Below are 25,757 nucleotides of genomic sequence, written 5' to 3' on the forward strand. Positions count from 1 at the left end.
TAAAATTGTTCTTCCTTTGGGAGCCTAGCATTGAAATTAAAGACATTATAGGATGTCAGAGGTGGAAGAGATCTCAGAGGCCACCTGGTCCAAACAAACCCCTCAGAAACTGAGGATCCAGGCTGGTTCTGTGATTTTTCTGAAGGTCACAGGGCAATTAAAAAGTACCCAAATTGGTGGAGTTGTGAACGAATCCAACCATTCTGGAGAGTAGTTTGGAACTATGCTCAAAAAGTTATCAAACTGTGCATACCCTTTGATCCAGCAGTTACTACTGAGATTATATCCCAAAGAGATACTAAAGAAGGGAAAGCGACCCCCCCACCACCACCACCATGCTATCAGTTGGAGAATGGCTGAATAAGTTATGGTATGTGAATGTTATGGAATATTATTGTTCTGTAAGAAATGACCAACAGGATGATTTCAGAAAGGCCTGGAGAGACTTACACGAACTGATGCTGAGTGAAACAAGCAGGACCAGGAGATTATTATATACTTCAACAACAATACTATATGATGACCAGTTCTGATGGACCAGGCCATCCTCAGCAACGAGATCAACCAAATCATTTCTAATGGAGCAGTAATAAACTGAACTAGCTACGCCCAGAGAAAGAACTCTGGGAGATGACTAAGAACCATTACATTGAATTCCCAATCCCTATATTTATGCCCACCTGCATTTTTGATTTCCTTCACAAGCTAATTGTACAATAATTCAGAGTCTGATTCTTTTTGTACAGCAAAATAACGTTTTGGTCATTTATACTTATTGTGTATCTAAGTTATATTTTAATATATTTAACATCTACTGGTCATCCTGCCATCTAGGGGAGGGGGTGGGGGGGTAAGAGGTGAAAAATTGGAACAAGAGGTTTGGCAATTGTTAATGCTGTAAAGTTACCCATGCATATATCCTGTAAATAAAAGGCTATTCAATAAAATAAATAAATAAATAAATAAATAAAAAGTACCCAAAGCAGGATCTGAATCAATATTCTCTGACTTCAGTGACCCTTTCCACACCCACATCCCTCTCCAAGAATTCCCAACTCCTAAATCCATTATGAGTTGTCCTCTAGTCTGTGCTTAAAGACCTTCAGAAAAGGGAAATCTACTGTTTCTGGCAGCAGCCCTCTTCTCTCATTTATAGCTCCCGTGGTAGCGAACTTTTTCTTTTATTTTAGCCTCTTTGCCTATTTCTATCCTTGCTTCTCAAGTTCCGTGCGGGACAGCATAGCAGGACACCCTCTGCTGGAAAAGGGAGGAAGGAGGCAAGGAAGGAGTGATTCCTAGAGCCGCTGGGGCGGAGGAGGAAGGGAGGAGGAGATGGGTTCCACTTCTCACCCCACCTTGAGCAGGCCTGAGCCCCTGAGCTGCCCTGGATGTTAGGGCCATCCCAGGCAATGCATAGCACGGCCTCCTTCCTCCTAGTCTGCCTGCGGCCTTGAGGGGTCCGGGGTTCTAAAAGGCTCTAGAAGCTTCTGCTAAGCTGACAAAAGCTCAAGGGCAGACCCAAGGATGGCCTAACAATGTCGGGGTATAGACTGAACCTGGGAACTCATTGACCTAGAGAACTCCCTGCTAAGGATGCTCCCTCTACTGACCCAAGTTGTCATCTTCTCGGCGATTTTGAGTTGTAAAGAATTACCTGATGCCCCGAGAAAGTAAGTGACGATAAATACACATCTACATGCATTAGATATATGGGGATTTGTGCATATGGTTCTCTCACATGCATCTATGCATGTATAATAAACATTATAATAAATATATGCTTTTAATGATAATTAATTAATATGGACTATGGCAGTGTGTGTGATGCACAGTGTTTGTACATGTGCGTCTTTACAAACACGCATTGTGCCTCCACACATGTCTACGTTGCTATACGTGTAGGAATCCGTGCGGGGTCCGCACACGCGTTTACATACCTCCACGTGTCATAAAGATGTGCACGTGGGATTTGTGTGAGGCACAGTATTTAGAACGCGTGTATTTGCAAGCACGCCTGCGCCGCGTAGCAGATGCACTATGCGCACGGAACTCGCGTGGCTCGCAAACGCATCACGCACGCAGCGGCCTGGAAAAGGGCGATGTGGGCACTGGGTAGTGCACAGAACGTGTACAGCTGTGCCTATTTATAAGCGCACGTTCCGCACTCCCACGTGGGGGGGGGGGAGGGAGGGGGAGGGGAGGGGAGGGAGGAGGGGAAGGGAGGGAGGAGGGAGGGGGGAGGGGAGGGGAGAGTGGGGAGGGGAGGGAGGGCTTATCATTCGCACCCGCCCACGCCGCGGGGCCAGGCGCCTCAGGGGATGGAGCCCTAGGCCCGCTGTCACCCCGAGTTCGGTTCCAACCTCAGACACTTCCCTTCCCTGCCGTAGGACAGCGCGCCGTCCTGGCGGGGCCGTAACGGGCCTGTGTGAAGCACCTCGCAGAGCTTCTAAGTGGCGTTACGTTTCTTTTATCTTGGTACCTTTGCGGGCCTTGGTTCCCTCTCCGTTACGAGGGGCGGCCCCGAAGGTTCTTCCATCCATAGTGGAGGGCCCACACGTGCTAGCATCCTTCCGGTGCTCCCGAGCGGGAGGAAAGGGGCGGGACCACCGCACAGCAGCCAATCAGAGGCCGGCGTTCGAGCCGCGCGGACTCCCCCTGGCGGTGGAGACGGGGAGGGGCCAGAGGGTTCGGCAGGCATGCCCTTGGCGGAGGGCTGCTTCCTGTCGTGACGGCAGCCGGAGGGGCGGCATGGAGAGGAGCAGCCCGCCCGGCGAGCTGTGAGTCCTGGGCCCCCCAGAAGGAGGCTGGGGCGGGGCTGCCGATGGCCGGGCGGCCGCGGGCCGTGCCAAGGCCCGGGAGGGACCTCCGCAGCGGGGGAGGACCCTGGGGCACGGCCTGCTGCCCGGGGGCCCGCATCCTCAGGCTCTCCCGGGCCCCCCGGGTGCAGCGAGTCTGGCCGGCTCGCGCCCCCCACCCCCACCCCCACCCCCCTCAGCCTGAGGCTGCCCGGGCGCTGCGGGCCTCCCGGCTCGCGGCCTGTCCCGCCCGGGGCCTTGGAGGCCACCAAGACTTAGCGAGGGAGAGGACCGCCGAGGGGCCAAGTTAGGGAGAGAGCGCCTCCATCTGAGAGGCAGAGGAGCCCAGAGAGGGTGCTCCATTCCCTGAGGTCACACAGCCCGCGGGGATCGGCAGGCCCGACTCGGCGTCGCCTGTTTGGCTTTGGGCTTGAGAGCTGCAAAGGATCTTGGCGACAATCAGGGGAGGACACAGGGAGAGCAGGGGAAGGAAGAAAGGGAAAGGGGGAGAGAAGGGACAAGTAGACAGGGGAGAGTAAGGAGAAGAAGGAAGGAGGGCGAAGAGAGGAAGAGACAGATGAAGGGAAAGGGAGAGGAGGGGAGGAAAGGAAGGGAAGGGGAGAATGGGAAAAAGGAAGGAGGGAGGGCAAGGGGGGAGGGAAAGAAGGAGAAATGATGGAATAAACAAGCAATTTGACCTTAGAATGAACGCAAAGGTCCTTTTCATTTCTAGGAATGTTTTTAGGATGAACTCCATGAATTAACAGGGAAAGTCAGAGTGTATTTTAGCCCGCCTCAAACACTTTCCTAGCTGTGTGACTTTGAGTCAGTACAAAATACCTTGGAACCTCCGATATCCTGTGGGTATGATAACGGCGCCCCAAAGGGTTGTTGTGAGACTCAATTAAGGTGCCTGATGAAAAGCACCTTTACCGGCCTTAAAACGCTATAAAGATTTGAATTTTTATTATTATCTACAGACTTTTTGTTGTGATTAACTGAATCTGTTGTACTTTTCAAGGCTGTCTTATCCCATACCAGGCAAACCTGATTAGCCAGAATTGACAGATACAGTGGAGGCAATATAAGGGATGGCTATTGGTATTACAAGCTGATTGACCCACATTTTTTCTTAATTTCTCCACGTTCTCTTTGAAATCAGATGCTCACACTTTTAATTTGCTTAGTTTCCCTAAGCTTCATTAATTGCTCCCCCCCCCCCTCCCGCTCCCACTCCAAAGACTGAGTTCTACTAAACTGACAAGCTCTTGATAGTAAGGATGATACTGTAATGATTGTTATTCCTACTTTATAGATCAGGAAATAAAGGTTAAGTAACCTATGGTCCGGAAACTAAGCGACTAGCAGCACTGGGGCTGGAGCCTGGGTTCTTAGAAATCAAGTACAGAGGCCAGGGCCTTTTTGTCTCAGATTATACCAGTTATTTACTAGATTAGGGGGAGAAGGCATTGAATGAGGGTGGCACTCTACACACAAAACTGGCTTCAAATGGTTTCAGGTCATGTAGTTCTTAATTCTCTCTTTGTCTCTCTGTGTTTCTGTCTGTTTCTTTGTCTTTGTCTTCTCTCTCTCTCTCTCTCTCTCTCTCTCTCTCTCTCTCTCTCTCTCACACACACACACACACACACACACCTATCTTGAATAAAGGATTTCCAAAGGAAATTAAAGGTCTTCCTTTCTTTTAAAAAAGGGTAAAAGTTGCAAATGGGCAAATTTGGCATTGATTAAGAAAAAGCATAGGAACAGAGGTAATGAATTCTTCCTCATTAAAAGTCTTCAGACTGAAGCTGGATGACCCCCTTCTCAGAGATATTGTATATTCCCCAGTTAGGGGGAAATTCTAATTCTGAAGTTAGGTGATTCTATTGAATCCCACTTGGTCATTTAGTAGCTAAATATGCTTGGGCAAGTCAGCTTAAATTCTGACTCAATTTCCTTATCTGTAAAATGGGATTTTTTTTTCTTTTCTTTTTTTTTTTTTTTGATAACTGGGATATTGTCTGGCTCAAAGATGATAATATATATAAAAAGATTTGTAAACTTTAACAGATGTGGGCATATGAATTACTGTTTTTAACTACTTTTGAGTTGGAATATCCCAGCACAATAGCTCCCTGTTTTACTAATACCATTTATATACTAAAGAGCCCGGAAATGTTAAAACTTTCTTTTTCTTTGCTTTTAAATACCAGAAATGTTGCAAGATTACCTACCTATCTTTGTCAATAATAACTAAGATAGGAAGGACAGGTTCATTGCCTATTGGAGTTTTTAAAAATGATCTTTTTTTTTTAGAATGTGAAAATATCCAAACTAATTTAGCTCAGACACTCTTCTTGCAATCTTAAGCAATTTATCTGTTCTCTCTGGGACCCATTTTCTTACATTTGTAAAATGATTGATGTACTACAGAGGAAAGGGAGCCAGCTCAACTCAGAGGACCCTGGTTCAAATCTCACTGATTACCTGAGCCTCATTGAGCCTCTACCCCTATAGATGGTAAGCTTCTTCTGGGCATGGACTATCTTTTGTCACTTTTTGAATCCCCAGTGCTTAGTGTGGTACTTGGCACTTAGTAGGTACTTAAGTATTTATTTATTAATTTCATTAATTACAAAATGAGGCCTCTGAGTACACTTCCAACCCTAGCTCTATGAGCAGTTGAACTAGGCGAACTTTCTGGATTTAAATCTGTGCTTCTATATCTAAAAAAGAACATTTGGGATAATAATCATACCAAAAAGTGACAGAGGCTTCAGCCCAAAATGGGTCCCCATTAGAAAGGTAAACAGGAATGCAAGAAAGGTTTCCTATAAAAAGAATTTTCTGGTGCTAAGTTCCCCTAAGTCTTGAATCAGGTTGGTCTTTAGGAAAATCGCTTTGTCCCTCTCTTATTCTGGCTTCTCCAGGACTGCCCCCATTCCAGGACATCGGGTCCTGGGCCCCTGGGGATCCCTTGCTAAATACCCAGGAGTTAAAGACTAGGACCTTCCCAAGGGTCATTGTGGCTTGAGAAGCCAGATCCTTTCCCCCTCTGCCCCTCCTTTCTAACCCCAGCCCCAACCTCCAGGGGACAGCATGTCCCCTGATTATTTTGATTGGGAATGGAAGATGCTTTCTGAATTTCATAAGTGACAGATTAAGTCAGTGCCTTATTCAAGGTCTGAGGCTGTTACTCAACCACATGGAATTTTTAATGACACATAAGGGGGGATGGGGGTAAGGTGGGGCAATAGGGTGGGGCATTAGGGCCTTCCACATCCCACATCTGGGGCGAAGAGTCACAGAGGTTTTTGACAAGGTATCAGAATTAGGTCTTAACTAACTCCAGGTCCAACCCTCTATCCATTTGATAATTGTAAAGCACTTTGCATAATGTCTGGTACATATAAATCCTAGCCATTGTTATTCTTACTCCTTAGCAATAATCATTAGTCAACATATTAACATTAATAATAACTAACATTAGTAATTAACAGGTATAAACCCCTCTCTCAATCTGCATACTAGAGAATAATCTCTATTCCCCAATGTTAAAAATGCTATAAATCCCTCAATATAATTCTGCATAGTAGAAGTATTTACCCCACTCCACAATTGAGGATCAGAGAGGTTACCCAGTGTCTTGGGGAAGCCAAGACTCCAAACTCAGTTCTCTTTCCATTATACTGTGGTGCCAGACAACAAAACTGCTTTTCAGCTATGCTAAGGAATTTATATTAACATCTTTCTTCTTAAGGACCTGGGCCACTGCTCATTTCCTGATAGTTTATATGACTCCCAGGGTAAAACATCAGTCATTTTAAAATTAAGGAAACTGAAGCACTTTCATAATTAATTGTTCTGTGTATGGGAAATAATAAATTTTGTTGAATTCAAGTTTATTGAATTAAGAAACTTGTCGGAACTAACTCTATTGTTTGCCTCAGTTTCCTCATATGTGAAATGATGGGGTTGGACTGGATGTCCTCTAAACCGCCTTTTATCGTTATGTTCTCATTCAGTTACGTGACTCTTTGTGACCCCGTTTGGAGTTTTCTTGGCAAAAATACTAGAGGAGTTTGCCATTTCATTCTCTAGCTATGAGAAAATTGAGGTAAACAGTGCCTTTTATTTTATTATATTTTCTAAATCATCAGAGCATGTATTTTGGATATATAGTCAATTCTCAACATTCATGATTTTAACTTTTGGTACTGCAAGTGTTTGGGTGATTTTATCAGTCATCACATTTTCACTTTTGAGTTGGAAAAAAAAAGAGCAGCAATGTGCACATAAATTTGTGGAGTGGGGGGTGGGGTGGGGTAAAACTACCAGGTGATTTATTGGTCTTGTTTACTCTGCCACTGTAAAGAACTCTTCATGTATTCATTACTTATTTTCATTGTCTGTCTTGAAAAATCAAGTTTTGTGCTACAGTTATGCCCCCCAAATAATGTACAAGTCCATTAAGCCCGAGCATGCATAGTCAATGATATGGCTTTGGGAGAAAGATGTTAGATAAACTCTGTGCTGGAATATCTGCAGCCACTGTTGTCCCAAAGTTTGGTGTTAATGGATCAATAATTTATTATATATGCAAAAATGAAGAAAGCATTTCTGATACAATAGATTATAAAAAAATGTTATTAAAAAGTGAATATTGTGAGATATTAGCATAGAAAATTACAGAATTTTAAAGAATTACTAGCAAGAAAAATATTTTTCATGTTACTTAATTTAATTTTGCATACTGCATTTTATGGATTATTTCATGGTTACTGTGTTAGGAAAAGTGAATGATATCCAGATTCATATTTTGTTATGAAGAATTATACACAGAAAAGAACATTTTCCAGCAATTTCTAACAAGATAGTTTTGGGTGATTGAGAGAATTTAGATGCCTATTTCCTAAAGATTCCATGTAGCAACATTTGTATGACTTTTGCTCCATTTCCTAAGAACATTGCCTCCATGAAAGTTGAAGATCACCTGTTTTTTAAATTATGTTTTATTGTTATATCTTTTACATTTGATATAAGAGAATGTTAAGTTTCTTGAAATTAGGGACAGTTTTTTGTATTTGTATCCCTAAGAACCTACCAATGAAAGACAAAAGGAAGGAATTGGATCACAGATGTTCTTGAGAGGAAAGACAGAGCTAAGTTTCATATCTAAGCACTGATTCTACATCCAGCATTTTCTACTGAACCACACTGCCCTTTCCCCCAACTCCAAGAGGGTCTTGTTTTATTTGGAAATTTGGAGTCAGACCTCTTCTCTGACATCCCTGTAATTTCTGGTAGGCCTCCATGATAGTCCTTTTCCCTTCTGATTCAAAAACTTATGTACCTTCCCAGGCACATTTCTCTCAAATTCTATCCCTATAAAGCCTAACACTTACATGTTGCCTTTACAACACACACCATTAATTTTGCACCCAATCATTATCATCAACACTGCTTTAGGCAGCAAGAAACTACAATTCCCTTGGTGGGAGCTATTCCCATGCCATCCATTGCCTAATTAGAAAGTCTTAAAACTTCAACCTATTAAAAAAAAGAAAAGAAAGAAAAAAAGTCTGTAATCAGTGGATTTGTGGATCTAAAATGGATTTTTTTTTTTTTTTGCAAATCAAATTATATTCAAAATAGACTAGGAGATCTTGCAACTGAAGGGATTCATAAATAAATATAATAATAGTACATTTATTTTAGGAGTCAGGGTTTTATATATGTCACTAATTAGTCATATGACCTTAGGAAATACAGATAAGTCACAGAAGAGACCTTAGAGATAATCTAGGTTTGGAGTTTTTAAAGTAAGACAAATTTCAGGGGTTCTGTGAATCTGGATGGAAAAAAATTACATCTTTAATTAACTTCTAATAGAATTGTAGCATTTCCTTCCCTTATCAGCAGAAACAACAAATATTCTGAGGAGGGATCCATGGATTGCCAGAATGGGCTGAAACACAAACAAGGTTTAAGAACCACTGATCTACAACTATGTATGACTTAGTTCTTCTCAACAATACAGTGATCCAAGACAGTTCCAAAAGACTGGTGATAGAAAATGCCATTTACATCCGGAGGAAGAATTGTGGGGTCTGAATGCAGATCGAAGCTTATTATTTTTGTTTTTAAAATTTGTTTTGTTATTTTCTTTCTCATGGTTCCTCCTTTTGTTCTGATTTTTCTTTCACAATAAGACTAATGTGGAAATATGTTGAACATGATTGCACATGTATAGCCTATATTGGATTGCTTGTGTGGGAGGGAGAAAAGGTTGGAGCTCAAAATCTTACAAAAATGAATGTTGAAAACTATCTTTACATGTAATTGAAAAACAAATTAAATGGGGGGAAAAAAGAACCACTGATCTAGTCCATCTCTTTCTCCCAGATGAGGAAGATTGAAAGAGACATGATTTGTAAAGCTAGAGAGATAATAAATATTCATAATTACTATATTTAAACCAGAACCTCTAACTCCAGAAATCTTTTGTCTTAAGATTATGAATTTAGAACTGGAAGGGACCTTAATAGTCATTTAGTCAACTCCCTCTTTTCAGAGTGAATAGAGTGCCCAAGTTGGAGTCAGGAATATTCATTTTCTGAGTTCACATCTGGCCATATTCACTTTATAGCTGTGTGAAACTGTTTCTCAGTTTCTAAGGAGCTGGAGAAGGAAATGACAAACCACTCCAGTATTTTTACCAAGAAAACTCCAAATGGGGTCACACAGTGTCAGAGGCTGAATTTGAACTCAGGTCCTCCTGACTCCAGGTCTGGCCCTCTATTCACTGCACCACCTCACAAGTGTCAGAGCCCTGGAACTTGGATTCCACCTCCCTTCACCAATCTGGGAGAGGATTATTTGATCTGGCCTTGGAGGGGGTGGGAGGGTAGATCAGATTCACTATAATTTCTCAAGCTGCTATTCGGTGAAGCTTACATCTTAGCCCAGTATTGTTCCCCCTTCATTTGATCTATTTTATGAATCCTTTTCAAATGTCTTGAAGAGAATTTTGGGTATTAAACACAGAAAAAGAAGCTACTATTTTTTTTCACTCTTCCCTCCCCAAATAATTTGTTTTGGTACAGAACATTCTGATCAATACGAATAGAAAAGGACAGGCAACTCTTGAATTTTCTCTGGTATTTTTGGTGAAGTCCTTAGAAAATCCCCAAACCTAATTTTCACTAATGAAACCATTCTCTGTTCCAGTCAAATATTCCTTCAGTGATGCTAATAATAGTAACCTTAGTTCAGTTCAGTTTAATTTAATTTCGGTTCAGCAGACAGTTATTAAATTATTATTCTCTATTCCCTCCCATCTCTTCCAAACTTCCCTGTTACTTGCCATTGGCAGCACCACTGTCCCTGCCATCCAAGTGCATTACCTGTGTCATCCACCTCTCCTCAGTCTCTCAAGGCTCGGTGGTACCACAGCGCACAGAATCTTGGGCTGGGAGTCAGGAAGATTCCAATGCTGCCTCCAACAACTTCCTACCTGTGTGACCGTGAAACATTTATCGCAGGCCTGCTGTGTTCCAGGCACTGTGCTAAGCAGTGGGAATATGAAAAGAGTCAAAAGACCATCTCATGCTCAAAGAAACCTTTGAGTCAAAGGGAAATGATGATAGTGCCCCCTCCCAGGGTTATTGGGAGATAATATCTGTAAAGGACTCAGCACTGCCCATGGCACATAGTAGGAGATCAATAGATGCTTGTTCCCTTCTTCTCAGCCCACCTCTTGACACTTGCTAGCCTGGTAAACTTGGAGAAGTTAATTAACCTCTTAGTGCCCTAAGACCTCTCCTATACACTGTCTATTTAACCCTGCGTAAATCACTTAAGCTCTCAATATTCCTGGCAATTCTCTAAGAGTATATTTCAGTCTAATAGTTTGTCTTTGGCTTGCCTTCTGGGTAAAAAGAATCAAGTTACAAAATTGCTCTTAAAAAAAATTAGTTAAACTTAGCAGAGAGAGAGAGAGAGAGATGTGTGTGTGTTATATATATATATATATGTGTGTGTGTGTGTGTGTGTGTGTGTGTGTGTGTATGTGTGTGTATTATATATATAGATAAATATTGACCTTTTATTGTAGACAATGGGGTAGAGAATTTTGAAGTCAAAAATCAATTGTTTCTGAGTGGAATAGTGAAAAGATTGTTGGATCAGGAGTCAAGACCAGGGTTCAAAAGAGATTCACTATTTGCCACTTGTTTGAAATTGGGCAGGTTACTTAATGTGAGATTGAGACTTCATCTTCAGTGTCCTTATCTGTAAAATGAGGTGGGAAGGCTCAAAGATTCCTTTCAGCTCTAAATCTAGCTATGTTGACGGTTTCTCTCTGGTTGCAAAGTTGTTTGTGTAACAGGTATCATGCTCAAAGGACCTCAAACCTTGTAAAGCAGGGGCTCCCAATCTTTCAGACAAGACAAGCCCCCAGGCATTTATTGAGCACTGATTATGTGTCAGGTACTATCCATAAGAATGTTCATATGTCCATAAGAAACAAAATCATTTCATTACCTTTGATAGGATAACATAATTTTTATTCTTCCAAATTTTTCCCTGTATGTGTTTTGCCTGATTTCACATGTATAGTTGATAACATATTGCTTGCCTTCTCCATGGCCAAGGAAGGAAAGAATTTGGAGCTCAAGTTTTTTGAACATGAATATTACAAAGGAAAGTGGGGCAGCTAGATGGTGCAGAGGTTGGATGCCAGCCTTGAAGTCGGGAGGACCTGAGTTCAAATGTAATCTCAGACACTTAATATTCACTAGTTGTGCGATTTTGGACAAGTCACCTAGCCTCAAAGGAAAGAAAGAAAAAATAGAATAGAATAGAATGCCTCTGCCTTCTTGACAAGCTTCTCATACATTCTGGAGCTGTATCTGTCACAAGTGGGGGAACCCCTGTTGTAAAGCTTCCATTTCTGTTTCCTCAGAAAGACCCAGAATGGTTTAAAGAAGCCTCCCACAGGCTCTTGGAGAGCCAGCTGGGGCCGACATGAGACCAATCTTCTGCTAGAGGCCATCTTCAAGACAGGAAAAGTCCATCAAATCATTTCAGGAACCAGTCAGAGAAAGAGCAAACTCTGGAGAGAGATCACGGAGACTTTGGCCCAGCGCCACGTGGGCTACACGGCAGAGCAATGCCGCACCAAGTGGAAGCACCTCAAGAGCCAGTTCCGCTTTGAGCAGGCTCGCTACCTGACCACAGGAGCCCACTCAGCCCCCCTGCCACACTTTTATGAAAAAATGAGCACGCTCTGGAAGATGGCAGCCGGATGCTCCCCAAAGGCTGGGTCCTCAAAGCGTAAGTTGGAAGCCTGAAGGCAGGGGTGGCCTCTAGTACTTTTTCCAAGAGCTTTGGAATCCTTGATATAGTGTAAATTTCTTGATAGTATAATACTTAGCATTTATATAGGACTTACTCTGTGCCAGGTATCATGCTGAGTGCTTTGCAACTGTTATCTCATTTGATCTTTACCACAACCCTGGGAAGGAAGTGCTGTTATTATTCCCATTTTACAGATGAGCTTAGGTAAACAGATTTAAGTGATTTGCCCAGATCATAGCTAGGAACCATTTGAGGCCAAACATGAACTCAGGTCTTTTTGATGCCAAGCCCAGCACTCTGTCCGCTGCATCACTGAGCTGCTCAGAAAAGAAGGAGGGAGGGTAGGAAGAAACAAGGGAGGAAGAAGAAGGAAGGAAGGGAGGGAGAGAAGAAAGGAGGTAAAGAAAGGAAAGAAAAAGGAAGGAGGGAGGGAAGGGAAGATAGAGATAAGATAAATGATAGAGAGATAGATAGATAGACAGACACACACACACACACACACACACACACACACACACACACAGCCAATAGACTGCTAGGTCTGGGCTTAGGAAGACTCATCTTCCTGAGTTCAAATCTACTAGCTGTGTGACCCAGAGTAAGTCACTTTACCCTATTTGTCTCAGTTTCCATATCTATGAAATGAGTTGGAGAAGGAAGTGGCAAACCATTCTAGAATCTTTGCCAAGAAAATTCCAAATGGGGTCTTGAAGAGTAGGATACAAACAATTGAACAATAACAACATTTACATAGCACTTACTGTGTGCCAGGCACTGTGCTTTGTGTTTTATGATTATCATCTCATTTGATCCTTATAACCATAGGAGATAAATGCTGTTACTATTCCTCCATTTTACAAATGAGGAAACTGAGGCAAACAATAGTTAACTGACTTGCCTAGGGTCATATAGCTATTAAGTATTTAGGCTGGATTGGAATTCAGGTATTTCTGTCTCAAAGTCTGGTACTGTATCCATTGTACTATTTACCTGCCTCTAAAAAAAAATAGAAAGGAAGAAGTATTTATTAATATCATATGTATTTCGTTATCTGGTTTCCCAGTGCTTTGCACATGGTCTAGCTCACAGAAAGGACTTAAAAACTGATTTGTTCTATCAAACAGTATTCATTAAATGCCTACTATGTATCAGGCATTGTGCTAGCTTCTGGAGATACAAATTCAATCCCAACTCTCTAAGATTTTACATCAATTTTCCTATTCACCATATCATAGTAAACATCCCTATGAAGGAGGAGAAGGGCTCTCATCCCTATTTTAGAGATCAAGTCATACCCACAAAGTCTCTTATGTTGGAAACTGTATAGCTCAAGGCCCTGGTCCTTTTTCAGGGCTATCTCTGACAATTTAGCAAGCATTGAGGAGGTATTTACTCTGTGCAAAACAGATATTATTTATTCTCCCTTCTCCTCTGTTCTTCCATATTAGCTGTTCTGGATGAAATAGACTATTTTTCTCTCTTTCCTAACAGGGCCAAAACGATCTGCCAGAGCAAAGATAGCCCAAGAAACCCCGAACGAGAATGAGGGTAAGAAATGGGGTAGCAAGCTTCTTAAGAGAGGGACTATTACTTCTCTGTCTCTGTATTTTCAGGCCTCAGCACATAGTAGGTGCTTAATGACTGCTCATTTAATTTAATTAACTGAACAAGGCTTTGAAAAAAACACATACTTTTATTTCAAACTTATTAATTTTAGGAAGGTTGGATCAGATGGCTTGGGAATTAACAGAAATCAGTCAACAAGTATTTATTAAGCACCTACTATGTGCCAAGCACTAGACGGTACTAGGGATACAAAAAAAAAAAAAGAGAGAGAGAGAGAGAGAGAGACCTTCCTATCTAGAAACTCACATTCTATTGGGATATACATAAGTTCACTAGCCAATAGGAGGCACATAAATAAATATTATAAAGTTAGTTGTTTTTTCTTTATTTTTGAAGAAGACCATGACATTAGGGAGGGGATATCATGACCTACAGGTGCATTATAGGCATAGACTTTTCAGTGAGGGAGGATGCCAGAGCCAAATGAGTCCTGCTACAGACAAAGATCAGGACAGTTAGAGAGGACCTTGGATGGAGTAGGAGATCTTGGCTTTTTCAACAGGTCTCAGTTTGACTGAGGCAATGCTGCCCAATCAGTGATTAAGGCCAAGTAAGAAAAGGCAGAGAATGGCTTCTCTTATCAGTCCAAAGAAAAAAAAAATCCATCTGGGAAGGGAAGACCCTCAGGATTTCTGGCCAAAACAGTTGCTATTTACATTTACTCTGAGCCAATCAGAGCCCAAACAAAAGTGAGGCAGGGGTCCTTGCACAGCTTGAGTACACTCACTTAAATCCAATTCACTTGCATGTCACAGCATCACCTCCCTGACGTCCTGGTTCTCTTTGTAACGAAAGACAAAAATCACCTCGGTGAGTAGGAATCGGAGCTGCCCCACTAGAGATCCAAATGGAACTGGCCAGTTGGGCAACACAGCTCCTTTTCTTTTCTATTTTCTTTCCTTTCCCTTCCCTCTGTCCACACAAAGTATCATACCCTTACAGTTACGTAAAGGTATGGTACATGATCACTGAAACCCTGCCAGATATCTTGGAGTTTGTGGGCTAGATTGTTTTCTTTTTTTCTTAAGGATGATGCCTTAAACCCAAATCATTCTGGCTCTCATTGATTATAAAGTTAATATAAATGCATTAAATATGTATATATAATATTAATTATAAAGTTAATAAATACAAATGTACACAAAGTAATTAAAGTAGTTTGGAAGGGAAGACACTAGCAGTTAGAGGCCTTTAATAAAGGCTTCATGCATAAAGTGAATGGTGGCTGCACTGCCTAGAGGGTCTCTGAGGTAGATATAAAGCAAGAATACATTCCAAATATGGCAGAAAGCCAAAGGTTTGGAGATCGGAAGTAAAATGCCATGAATAAGGAACTTAGAGAAGACCAGTTTGTTTGGCTCATAGTATGGAGGTGGAGATGAGGATAATCTCAAAAGAATCTGTAAAAATAGCTTGGGGCCAGGTTGCATAGGACTTTAAAAGCTAAACAAAAGGGTATATGTTTTACTCTAAAGGAATAAGAAGCCCTTTGATCATAACTCATTTAAGATTTCAGTGTCTATCTATATGTGTTAACCAAATGTAAAATCTCAGGCAATGAATTCTGTGTAATGTGCTGCAAGTTTTGTCCAAGTTCTATTTGTACAGGTTCTAGTAACTTAACACCTTAAGTCCTTGGCTCAACTGGGCAAAGCCTAAATGATGCAATCACCTCCCTTTCTAACTTTCAGAAATGCCAGCTCCACCCCTTGTGAAGCATCTTTATGATTCTGGCCCAGAAGAGCCAGGTAACGATCTCAAGAAAAATCTCTGTCTGAAGGAATCAACACTTTTAACCACCTACTCATTCACCCAAGATGCAGAAATTCAGGGAGGTCTGACCAATAAGCTTCTGCTTGGGGTTGGAGCGTTATCCTAAGGGGAAGGACAATCACAGACCCATGAGAAGGTTATTTGGTAGAATTAGTGGCTGAGAATTTTTCTGACTAGAGCAGTGTCTGCAAAGGTGGAAAGTTGAGTCATTAACTGTCCAGATGGTGCTCTCTCTTCTTTGTCTGTTTATCTCCTCACCTCTCCTTCTCCCCAATAGAATGTAAATTCCTGGAGAGTTATGATTGCTTTATTTTTGTCTTTGTATTCCTAGTGCTTAACACAGTTCCTGGCACATAGCAAGCATTTAACACATTTGTTGAATTGAGTTCAGAAAGGGAAAGACGACAAAAAAATCTTACTTTTTACTCCTTAGTAAGCTTTTTTGGCCTGAGTCATTCAGTTGATTACCTTAATTGTCCACATCAATTTGCCTTAAGTATAGCTAGAGTTTTTCGTTTAAAAAAAAGTTGTTTTTAAAAATCTCATTCCTCATTCCCTGAAAGAAATTAAAGAGAAAAGTTTTAAGTCCAAATGGGAAAACTGCATTTCTCAATTTCTCTTTATAAAAAAAGGTAGACTTTTTTTTTGCATGAAGAGATTTTTGGTTGCCTTCAACTCATCAGAAATAATTGATAGATGATTGAAATAATAAATTCTTTCCTCCAAACCCAAGAAGTATTGCCTGGAACTTGGTTGCCGCCTCCACAGGCAGTGACTTCCACCATGGAGCATCAATCCAAAGACGGTGAAACAAGTAATGGTGAGTCCAGAATCCAAGAGGGACTTGAAATCATGCTAGGACGTGGCACAACATAGCTGACTAAGATCAGTGCTGGGTCTTCTCACTTGTGAGTGAGGTTTTCTTACTTTCTGGGGGCTTGGTAGTCACCCAAGGGCCATATTCTAGTTAATAATAATAAATAATAATCTAATCTAGATAGAGCTTTAAGGTTTGCAAAGTCATGTATGTTATATACATGCATGTGGTTTTGCAAATATATAATCTACATATATGTATGTATAAGATATTCTCATTTGATCCTCATAATAACCTTGGTTGGGAGGTGCTATTATTATCCCCATTTCGTAATTGAGAAAACTGAGAAAACAAGTTAAGTTGACTTGCTCAGGGTCATAGAGCTAATAAGTGTCTGAGGTAGGATTTGCCCAGATCCAGCAGTGCCACCTGCCTTCACAATTCTGTCTTCTTTGGGACAATGGGAGGCGGCCATAAAAGAGCAGTGTCAACAATAACATGGATATAACTAAACAATATATGAGGATCCCTAGGAGTTGCATATTTACTTAGAAAACCACACATTTATACATCTCCCCTTTTATTTTATTAGTATGGCAACACATTAAGACCAGACAGGAGCTACACCTGGTTAGCATTGCACTTGAGAGTGTTGTCCCATGTGTCCTGACCCAGAATATTCTAGACTCCTTTAGGCTTCTCCTTCCCCATCAGCAACTTGGGGAAAGAGTCTGTCTGTGTTAGAAAATAAGGTTCCCCACTCCCCATCCAATACCACATTTAGCCTTAGTTTTCTCTGGGCAGAATCACTGAGTCTCAGAGATGGAAGGGATCTTAGCAGCAGTAACCCAACCTTTCCTGGAAGCCCTCCAGGTGGGGGGAACAGATGATTTTCCAAAGGCTCATTGTCTCAGAAAACGCCACTTGTCTTCCCGAGGCAGAACTAGAAGCAAAGTGTGGAAGGTTTCAGAAAGATGGATTAACCTTCTGGACAGACCTGACACAAAGTCATTGGGTTCCTTCAGGAGGGAGCAGTTTCCCCCTTGTTGGAAATATTCAAGAGAAGACTGGAAGACATTCATCAAGAAGGGCTCCCTGCTTAGGTCTAAGTTGGATGTAAGAAGCTTCTAAGATCCTTTCCAACTCGGAAATTCTGTGATTATTTCTGAATTTCCCACCCAGTTTTTTGGCATGTGCCTGAAGTTGACTAATTTCCTTCCCAAAGGCACTAACTTTGATCAAGAAACCCAACCTCTTCTAAGGTCACACACAGTCAGTCAGGGCCAGGCCTAGCACCTGACTCCCAAGTCAGCGCATTCTCACTGCGTGGTACTATAAGCTTGCTAACTACCCCATCTCCCAGAATTCTAGAGGAGATTCTACCTATCAGGAATGACTATTTTTCTCTCCCAGGAGTCAAATGACCAAGTGGACCATGTTGGGCATCTGAGAATAGCCATAAAAGAGCTTTGTGACTACATCTACACTAAGGATGAGTGTTGATTTGTCAAGGGGGGGGGGGGGTAGTTGAAAGTCTCATTTAAGAACATGTTGTCTTATTTTCTGCTATCTAACTCATGAGTATGATATTTTTCAAAATAAGTGATTGAAGGCGTGGTTGGATGTGCAGTAAATCAAACAGCTTTAGGAAGACCGACACTAGAGGAAACAGGTAGGCAGAGGGATGGGGAAAATAATGGGATGGGCGGATTTTGTAATTAATGACCGTGTGTTTCCATGGAGTCAATGTATTATGTCAAGTTCCTTAGTATATTGAAATATGTGGCATTTTAAAAAAACAGTCTGTGATGTATCCTTTGAAGAGATGATAAATTGAAAAGTTATAAACGTGGGAGAGGTTTGAGGAAGTTGGTGGGTCTGTAGAGATGATTTTAACACTCTAGGAAAGGATTCTGGGAAGGTAGCAGAGTAGGCCAACATCCTCTCCAAGTTGAACATTCTATAAGCTTTTTTTTTTTCAGATTAATACTTATCCCTGATCTTTTCCTCCCTTTAATTGTTCTTTCCATTCCTTTAGTTATTATTCTTCTTTGAACTATTATGACATCATTTCAAAATTAATTCAGGCTCCTACAAGATAAATCTTTTCTCTTTTTCTTTTTTTTTTTTTTAATTCAAGGATCATTCCAATCATATCTGTGCCCCTCTGACCAAATCCCACTTTCTAGATGAAGGGACATTGTCTCTTCCCTCACAAATCGTCAGACCCCCTCCTTCCCTCCCCATGCCTTCCTTTGTCACAGCACATCTGCTTCTGGGTAAACACTGACTGTCAGCACCTCACATGGTCTGATTGACGTGGCTGCCGGTCACACTTAGGCACAGTAAGAGCAAACACAGCCTCTGCTGCACAGATAATTACCAGTTTTTGAGCATCACAAGCAGCTGCTGTCAACAGATTTCATTCTCTGTGCACCAGTCTTGCAAAGTAATGGGAAACAAAACCCAGCCTTGTGACATTTTGTGATGAAAATGTTGAACTCTTTGATCAGAATATGGCCCTGAGTCAAGGCAGCTGATCTATTTATCTACATGTTCTGCAGGCTTCCAGTGTGACTCTGGGCAAGTTATTTTACCCCCTTGGCCTCAGTTTATTCATCTGCAAAATGAGCAGATTCCATTCAATGACCCCTTATTTCCTTGTGTTTCTAAGGGTCTGTTGGCCTATTGCTAGGTGTCTGTGCTGTTTCCCATTTTTTGCTTTGCTATGTGAGGGGGATCTAGTTATTTAACCTCTCTGGACTTCAGGGCTTTTCCCACTATACAGCTGGAAAAAACACCAGCTTGCTGCATTTTCTTACTGGTGGTAAAGAAGAGTCACTCCAGAGAGCCCCAGCGCTGTCATTTCCCACCTACAGCTCTCCAAACCTTAGATTCCTCATCTGTAACATGAACCAGTCCCTTCCAGTTGCAAATCTTCTATGCTGGGGATTACTAGATTCTTTCTGTAACCATTGAAATACCAAGGAGAAATAATCCCACTACCTCTTTCCTCCCACCTTTCCCAGTGCTTCAATGGCACCAGGCTCCATATCCTCTACGGGGAAGCAGAGAATAGTGGGGTCCGAATTCAAAGGAAGCTAGGGCCATATTTTGAGAAGGGAATTCAAATTTGGAGCAGGCCCCTTCCGGGCTCTCCCTCCCTGCTTGGGGTCATCCCAGAAGTCATCAGTCCTCAGAGCGGTTCTGGCAGTGTCTGATGGTGAAGGAACAGCTGAGAAGGATGAGATCATAGGGGAAGGTGCCTAATTAATCTTTTCCCCGCTGGCTTCCGGGATGGCTTCTCCCTCCTGCTCGTGGTCCTCTTTTACCTAGAGGACAATAATATGGGTGGGAGGCAGAGGCCCCAGCCTCCGGTCTACACAGCTGTGAATCCCTTACCTGCCTAGCCCAGGCTCACTCTGGGTTCAGCTGCTTGCTCACCTCATTACTTCTGACACTTCTGATTCCTGAACATCTTAGCAGCCTCCTCCCGCCCCATCTGTTCCCTGGCTCCCAGCACACACACCTGAACACCAACAAGACATCTTGTCTGTGCTGGGCGGCCTTGAGGAAGCGGTCTGGTTCCTAGCAAAATACTCACCCGATATTCCTCCTAACAGAGCCCGCCATGGAGAGGAGAGATGTGGGGGAGAAATGGGTAAAACTCAGTGGGAAATAGCTGTGGGAAACAGGTCCCTCCACGTGCTTAAGGACCATGTCCCTCCCACAGAGCCCAGCCGGGAGCGGGAGAAGTCCCATCAGCCGCTGACCTGGCAGTTTGTTCTCTCAGAATCGGCCGTGGGGGGGGGGGGGGGGGGGACGCTGCCCCGAGGGCCACTAGATGGCACTGCAGGGCCCAGAGCACAGGCAAGGGCCATAGAGACCTCTGTGCCGATCAAACCTGGCTCAGAGCTTACTGTATGACCCTGGCTTGTCACTTTCTCCTCTCTAAGATGAGCTGGGGAAGGAAACGGCAACCGTGCTGAAGGCTATTTACTAGGAAAACACCGGACACACTCACAGAGGGTCAGACGTGACTAAAATGACTGAGCATCAAGCAGGTCTGGCCTGCCTCTGGAAAAAGTTCCCACTGCAGCCAGCCCAAATGGTCATCTGCCTCTGAAGACCCCCATTACTCCCCGTGCTTCCGTCCATTCTTCTCACACCTTATTCCCACTTCTGCCCTTTGAGGTTTAGTGACACTCTTCTTGCTGTTTCTCTGACATAGCACCCTTCATCTCCCAATTCTGGGCCTTTTTCCTGGCCACCCCCATTCCTGGAATGCTCTCCCTCTTTGTCTCTGTCCCCTGACAATATTTTAAGTCTTAGCTAAAATTCCATCTGAGAGAAAAAGCTTTTCCTGGTCTCCTTTATTGCTAATTCTTCCCTTGATTATCCCCAGTTTATCTTGTATGTAGTCTCATATTGTCACCATTATACTGGGAATTCTTTGATGGCAGGGACCATTTGGCCTTTCTTTGAATCTCCAATGCTTTACACTCACAGTAATATTTCTTGGATTAACTTGGCCTGAGATAGTCCATTCCACTTTTGGACAACTCTGGCCACTAGTTCTTCCTTCCTTTACGCTTCAATCTGCCTCTTTTTAGTTCTGTACTCTGAGCCAACAGAACCAATCTAATTCTCTTCCAGATGACAGCTTTTCTAATACTTAAGCATAGCTCTCCTACTCCTCCCCTCATCCAAACCACCCATCCCTTCTCCAGGCTAAACATCCTAGTTACATCAACCAATTCTCACATGCATTCCTGGTCAATGCAGAACTGTAGCTATAGTCCCGAGATCAGAAAGATTGCTCTGCAACAGCATTTTTAAGAACCTTTTTTTAATTCTTGTTTGCCAAGATCTGAATTATGTGATCTCATTTTGGATTTGTTCCATGTAAGGCAATAGGGGCTGCTCAACTGTATCCTTCAGCCTTTAAAAGAACTAATAGTTATCAGTGAGAATTATCTCCTTCACTGAGGCATATGCCTGCCAGTGATCACCTTAGTAAATGATCTTCATGAGCTGCTAAGATAGTAAGTTACCTTTAGGATGGCCAATCTTCTGGAGATGATGCTTCTGACTTAGCTAGGCTAACTTTCAGACAGCAGTCTGTCATTAGATCAATAAACATTTATTTAAGCACCTATAACGCACCTGGTGCTATGCTAAGTGCTAGGTATACAGAAATTGTAACTGGGACCATATTCTAAGCCTTCTAGCTTAATGAAGCCTCTCAAAGTTAAATTCACCTGGTACCATTTTTGAGAGCCCAGCATCACCACGATAGCCTAAAAAAATCAAAGAAAGACTTTATACTGTCCTGGTTTAAAACCTTAGGAGGCAGTATAGTGTGTATGGAGTCCAAAGGACCCAGGTTCAGGTCTCAACTCTCAGACCTGTGATTAAAAACAAACAAAAAAACAGGTTAACTTCTCTGGGCCACAGTTTTCCTTATTTGTAAAATCAATGGGATGTGGCTTGTTGCCAGTTGACAAGTACTCATTCTCATAAAGTTAAAGATCTCCAATTATTGATAAATAATTGTAGCTACTAACAATCAGCCATTTTTAATGCTTGAAAGAATTCTGTTTTATATAAAAAGCATAGCACCTCCTGTACTAAAAAGTCATATAAAACTTTTTTTATGTTTCTTAGTATTTATTGGAAACATCCAATATGCATGTGAGTTTCTTGGCATTAAAGTAATAGGAAGTTGTAGGGGTTTTTTTTAATTGTTTGTTTGCTTTTAAATCTCCCCCACTCTCAATTTCTGATCTTAAGCCTAGATTCTCTACTCACACTTTGGCCTTGGCTGTGTCTCATTTCCTCATTTCCTCAAATAATTGGGAAATGGTGCTTGTTCTCTGACTTCCATTAAGAATTGCATGATATGGGTAAAAGGCTTTCAAACTATTTTTCTATTTGCAAGGACTGTTTGTAGACTCATAGAGCTAGAAAGGACCGACCAGTTCTAGAGTCCAAGGGTAAGAACAGATGGATCAGATGACCTGTGGGCAGATGAATGCTTCCATCCTTCAGTCAGCAACTTATTTCTTTTTTGCTTAAAAAGTATGCAGTGATAGAGATTCCACAGTTTTCGATTAATCAACATTTATTTGAAGCCTACTACATGCTGAAGATTAAAAAGAAAAGGCAGAAATCAGTTCCTCCTTCCAAAGAACTCAGAGTCTAATGGTTATAACTATTAATAATACTGTCATTTTTATAGTACTGCAAGGTTTACAAAGCACTTTACATATATTTTCTTATTTGGTCCTCAAAATAACCTGTGATCAAAGCTGTTATCACCATCACCACCATCATTATTATTTCCATTTTATAGATGAGAAAATTGAGACAAAGAAATTAATTGATTTGTCTAGAATCACACAAGTAGTATCTGAGGCAGGATCACAGGTCTCTCTAACTACTACACCATTTAGCTGCTGTTAAGCTTCTCCAGAGAGCCAGTCTTTGGCATGGTTTTCCATTTGTCAAATAGGTAAATTATTTATAATAATAATACTAGAGATATACTGAGGCTAGCTCTGGAAGAACTCCTTGTTAAATTTTCAGTGTGTGCATACACCACAGAATCAGCAAATGTCAGGGATTTATTTATTGATTAGTTATTTATCCAGACAAGAAATTAATGTGGAAAATATTAATAATTCAGATTAAATGTAAGCTTCCCACCCCATCTAGAGCTGGTTGTTAAACATTTGTCATAACATCCTTCACAGTAACATATCTATTTACACTTTAAGGTTAACAATGTGCTCTCCTTTTAGCCATCCTTTGAGGGAAGTCATTCTGGGTGGGATTTTTATCCCACTTTGATAGCAGAAGAAACCCAAGCTCAGAGAATGAGTTGTTGGGGAGAAATGTGACAAAAATTAGAATTGGACCCCAGGTATCCCAAGTCTTTTCCCCTAGATCATTTAGTGATCAGCTGATTGCCTAGCTGAATCTACAAGTCCTGGGCAGCATTCCTGAAGAACTCTGTGCTTATTGGATTAAATGACTTCCACAGGGCAGGAGCCACTAGTGCCAGTGAGATCATTCAACCTCAGACTGGCCAAGTTGGACTCAGGGGCCTTTACAACTGTAATATCCCAGGGAAAATATTAGGGTTCCATGAACTTTTCCTTCTTCAACTTGACCCTGGCTCTGCTCCTTAATCTCTGAGGAACCAGGGGAAAATCAGGGACCCTCTGGGGATCACAGTGTCTTCATCCTAACAGGAGTTAGACTAATTATACTCCTTGGTCACCTCAGCTCTAGTTATAATCACTTATGTAGCACTTCCAAGTGAGCAAAGTATTTTACAAAAATAATCTTACTTATTTCTCACAACTCTGAGGGTAAGTGTTGTTATCCCCATTTTACAGATGAGTATTATAAGTTTGAGAGAAGCCTTTCTAAGTCCCTCCTTCTATCTACTATACCACCTAAAAGTCTCTATACCTAAGATTTATCTCTTTAAGGCTTACTAGATGATTTATAATCTGATTTGATCTCACAGCAATCCTTTCAAGTAGGTGACATTATTATACTTTTTATACAGATCAGAAACTGAGGTTGGGGGGAGGTTAAATGCTTTGTCTAGGGCTACGCAGCTAATGACTCTTTGAGTTAGGGTTTGAACTGAGGTCTTTTTGACCCAAGAGTCCAATGCTCTACCAGATGCTCCAAATCCTATGCTCTATGTTTAAATTGTTATCCTAATCCTTAAATGGATACAGTATCTTTCCTAGTAAGTACTCATTGATTTTTCCATGGTTATCTTTATTTCACTCTTTTGAAATAGGAGAGGAGGAGGAGGAGGAGGGATTATCTCTTTTAACTGATAGAATTTAAGACTCAGAAAGAATTTAATTGTCCAGGGACACACACTGTTCTGACAAAAAGAAAAGATTCGTTCTCTAGCTCCTTACACACACACACTCTCTTTGTTTCAAGGGTAACAAAGCACCCAGTGGTCAATGGATGGGTGGGATCATCCAGTCTTCCACATCTAATAACTGAGAACTTCAATGAAGAACAGGAGTTAAGAATGGCATCAGGGAAATAGCTGATGGAACAAAGCAGGCGGACTGGGCATGGGGTGGGATGAGAGAATGACAAGAGGATAGGCTGAGTGCACTAGGGGCATCCTCCTAGAGTCAGGGGAAATCAAGGGAGGCCCCCAGCATGCCGGGGCTTACTCAGAGAGAGAATGGAAAAAGAATCAGCCAGGAAGAACCGGGTATAGCTAGTTGTGATCTCCATCTTCTTGGAGGTGATCACAGCTTCAATGAGTGGCTGAGTTCAGCTGGTGTCCCAGTGCATGAGGCAGAAGAGAGATCTGAAGAGGAGGCTCCAGTTTGTTTGTTTGATCCCCTATGTCCTGGGAGGCTCAGGATGCCAAGCTTTGTGGGGACAGGAGGGGTGGGTCAATGTAGCAGGTGTAGCTTCTCCCACTTCACGCTGACTTTCCCGGTGTTTGTGTTTTGCCTTAGCCCTTCAGCAAGAAAAGCCGGAAGAGCCCTGTGACCCCAGACACCAGCAGATTGGGGAAGCCATGCTGGAGGAACGTAAGTCAGCAGCGGCAGTGGAGGTGTTCCTTTCTTGTTGGAGACTCCCCTGTCCAGATCCCTGACGACGGGCGTATTCCTTCTTCTCCTGCAGTGAGAAACCTGTCCCGGACCCAGCAGGAGATGTCTGTGGTCAACATGTACATTGCCAAAGTCCTCCAGTACCAGCAGGAGCAGCTGATCCCAGGCATCCATCTCCTCAATCACAACATGTACCAGCTCTGCCTGCTGCTGGCTAACCAAGCAGAAACCAGCCTCCACCCTGCGCCCTTTCTCCCCCAGATGATCAATCCCAGCATCCTCCTCTCAGGACCTCCATTTCCACAGCCTTATAACTCAACCTTTGAGCCTCCAGCCGGTCCGCCCCCCAAGTAGACTTCCATTCTCTCTGCAATACAGCTCACATTACCTTGGTTTCTTAGAATGCATTTTATCTAAGCAGATTTCATGTTTCCTGTGTTTGGAAGACTTGAGATAAAGCTTTAGATCTTATCCCTCAGACTTTGCCTCTTTTATATAATACACTGACATCCCATTTGGCAACATGATAGCACAGTGGAAAGAACTTTGCTGGAATCAGCTACTTACTGATTGTATGGCCCTGGGCAAGGCACTTAGCCGCAATCTGACTCAGTTTCCTCAACTGTAAAATGGGAATAGTAATAATAATAGTACCTTTCTCTCAAGGTTATGTGAGGCTCATGCAAGCTTTGAGTTGTTGTTCAGTTGTTTTCGGTTGTGTCTGACCCTGACCCCGGAGTATTTGGCCATTTCCTTCTCTAGTTCATTTTACAGTTG

General features: G+C 42.2%; 1 protein-coding gene across 6 annotated transcripts; it reads left to right on the plus strand.

Annotated features, from left to right (window-relative positions):
- The first annotated feature begins 2,644 nt into the window (after nucleotides 1-2,644).
- LOC100918699 lies at nucleotides 2,645-25,458 on the plus strand. Of its 6 annotated transcripts, none has more exons than XM_031947184.1 (8): nucleotides 2,645-2,777; nucleotides 11,761-12,131; nucleotides 13,647-13,703; nucleotides 15,473-15,616; nucleotides 16,288-16,374; nucleotides 17,975-18,043; nucleotides 24,885-24,959; nucleotides 25,054-25,458. In XM_031947184.1, exons 1-8 carry the CDS (start codon nucleotides 2,749-2,751, stop codon nucleotides 25,332-25,334), a joined length of 1,113 nt encoding a protein of 370 aa, XP_031803044.1. In that variant the 5' UTR covers nucleotides 2,645-2,748; the 3' UTR covers nucleotides 25,335-25,458. The 6 variants fall into 6 exon arrangements, with proteins under 6 accessions (XP_031803044.1, XP_031803046.1, XP_031803045.1 ...); XM_031947186.1 differs by having other exon boundaries at nucleotides 2,646-2,777; nucleotides 15,473-15,529; nucleotides 16,291-16,374; XM_031947185.1 differs by having other exon boundaries at nucleotides 2,647-2,777; nucleotides 15,473-15,529.
- Nucleotides 25,459-25,757: the final 299 nt, after the last annotated feature.

This window comes from Sarcophilus harrisii, chromosome 1 (genome assembly GCF_902635505.1).
Source record: "Sarcophilus harrisii chromosome 1, mSarHar1.11, whole genome shotgun sequence".
NCBI classification, from domain to species: Eukaryota; Metazoa; Chordata; class Mammalia; order Dasyuromorphia; family Dasyuridae; genus Sarcophilus; species Sarcophilus harrisii.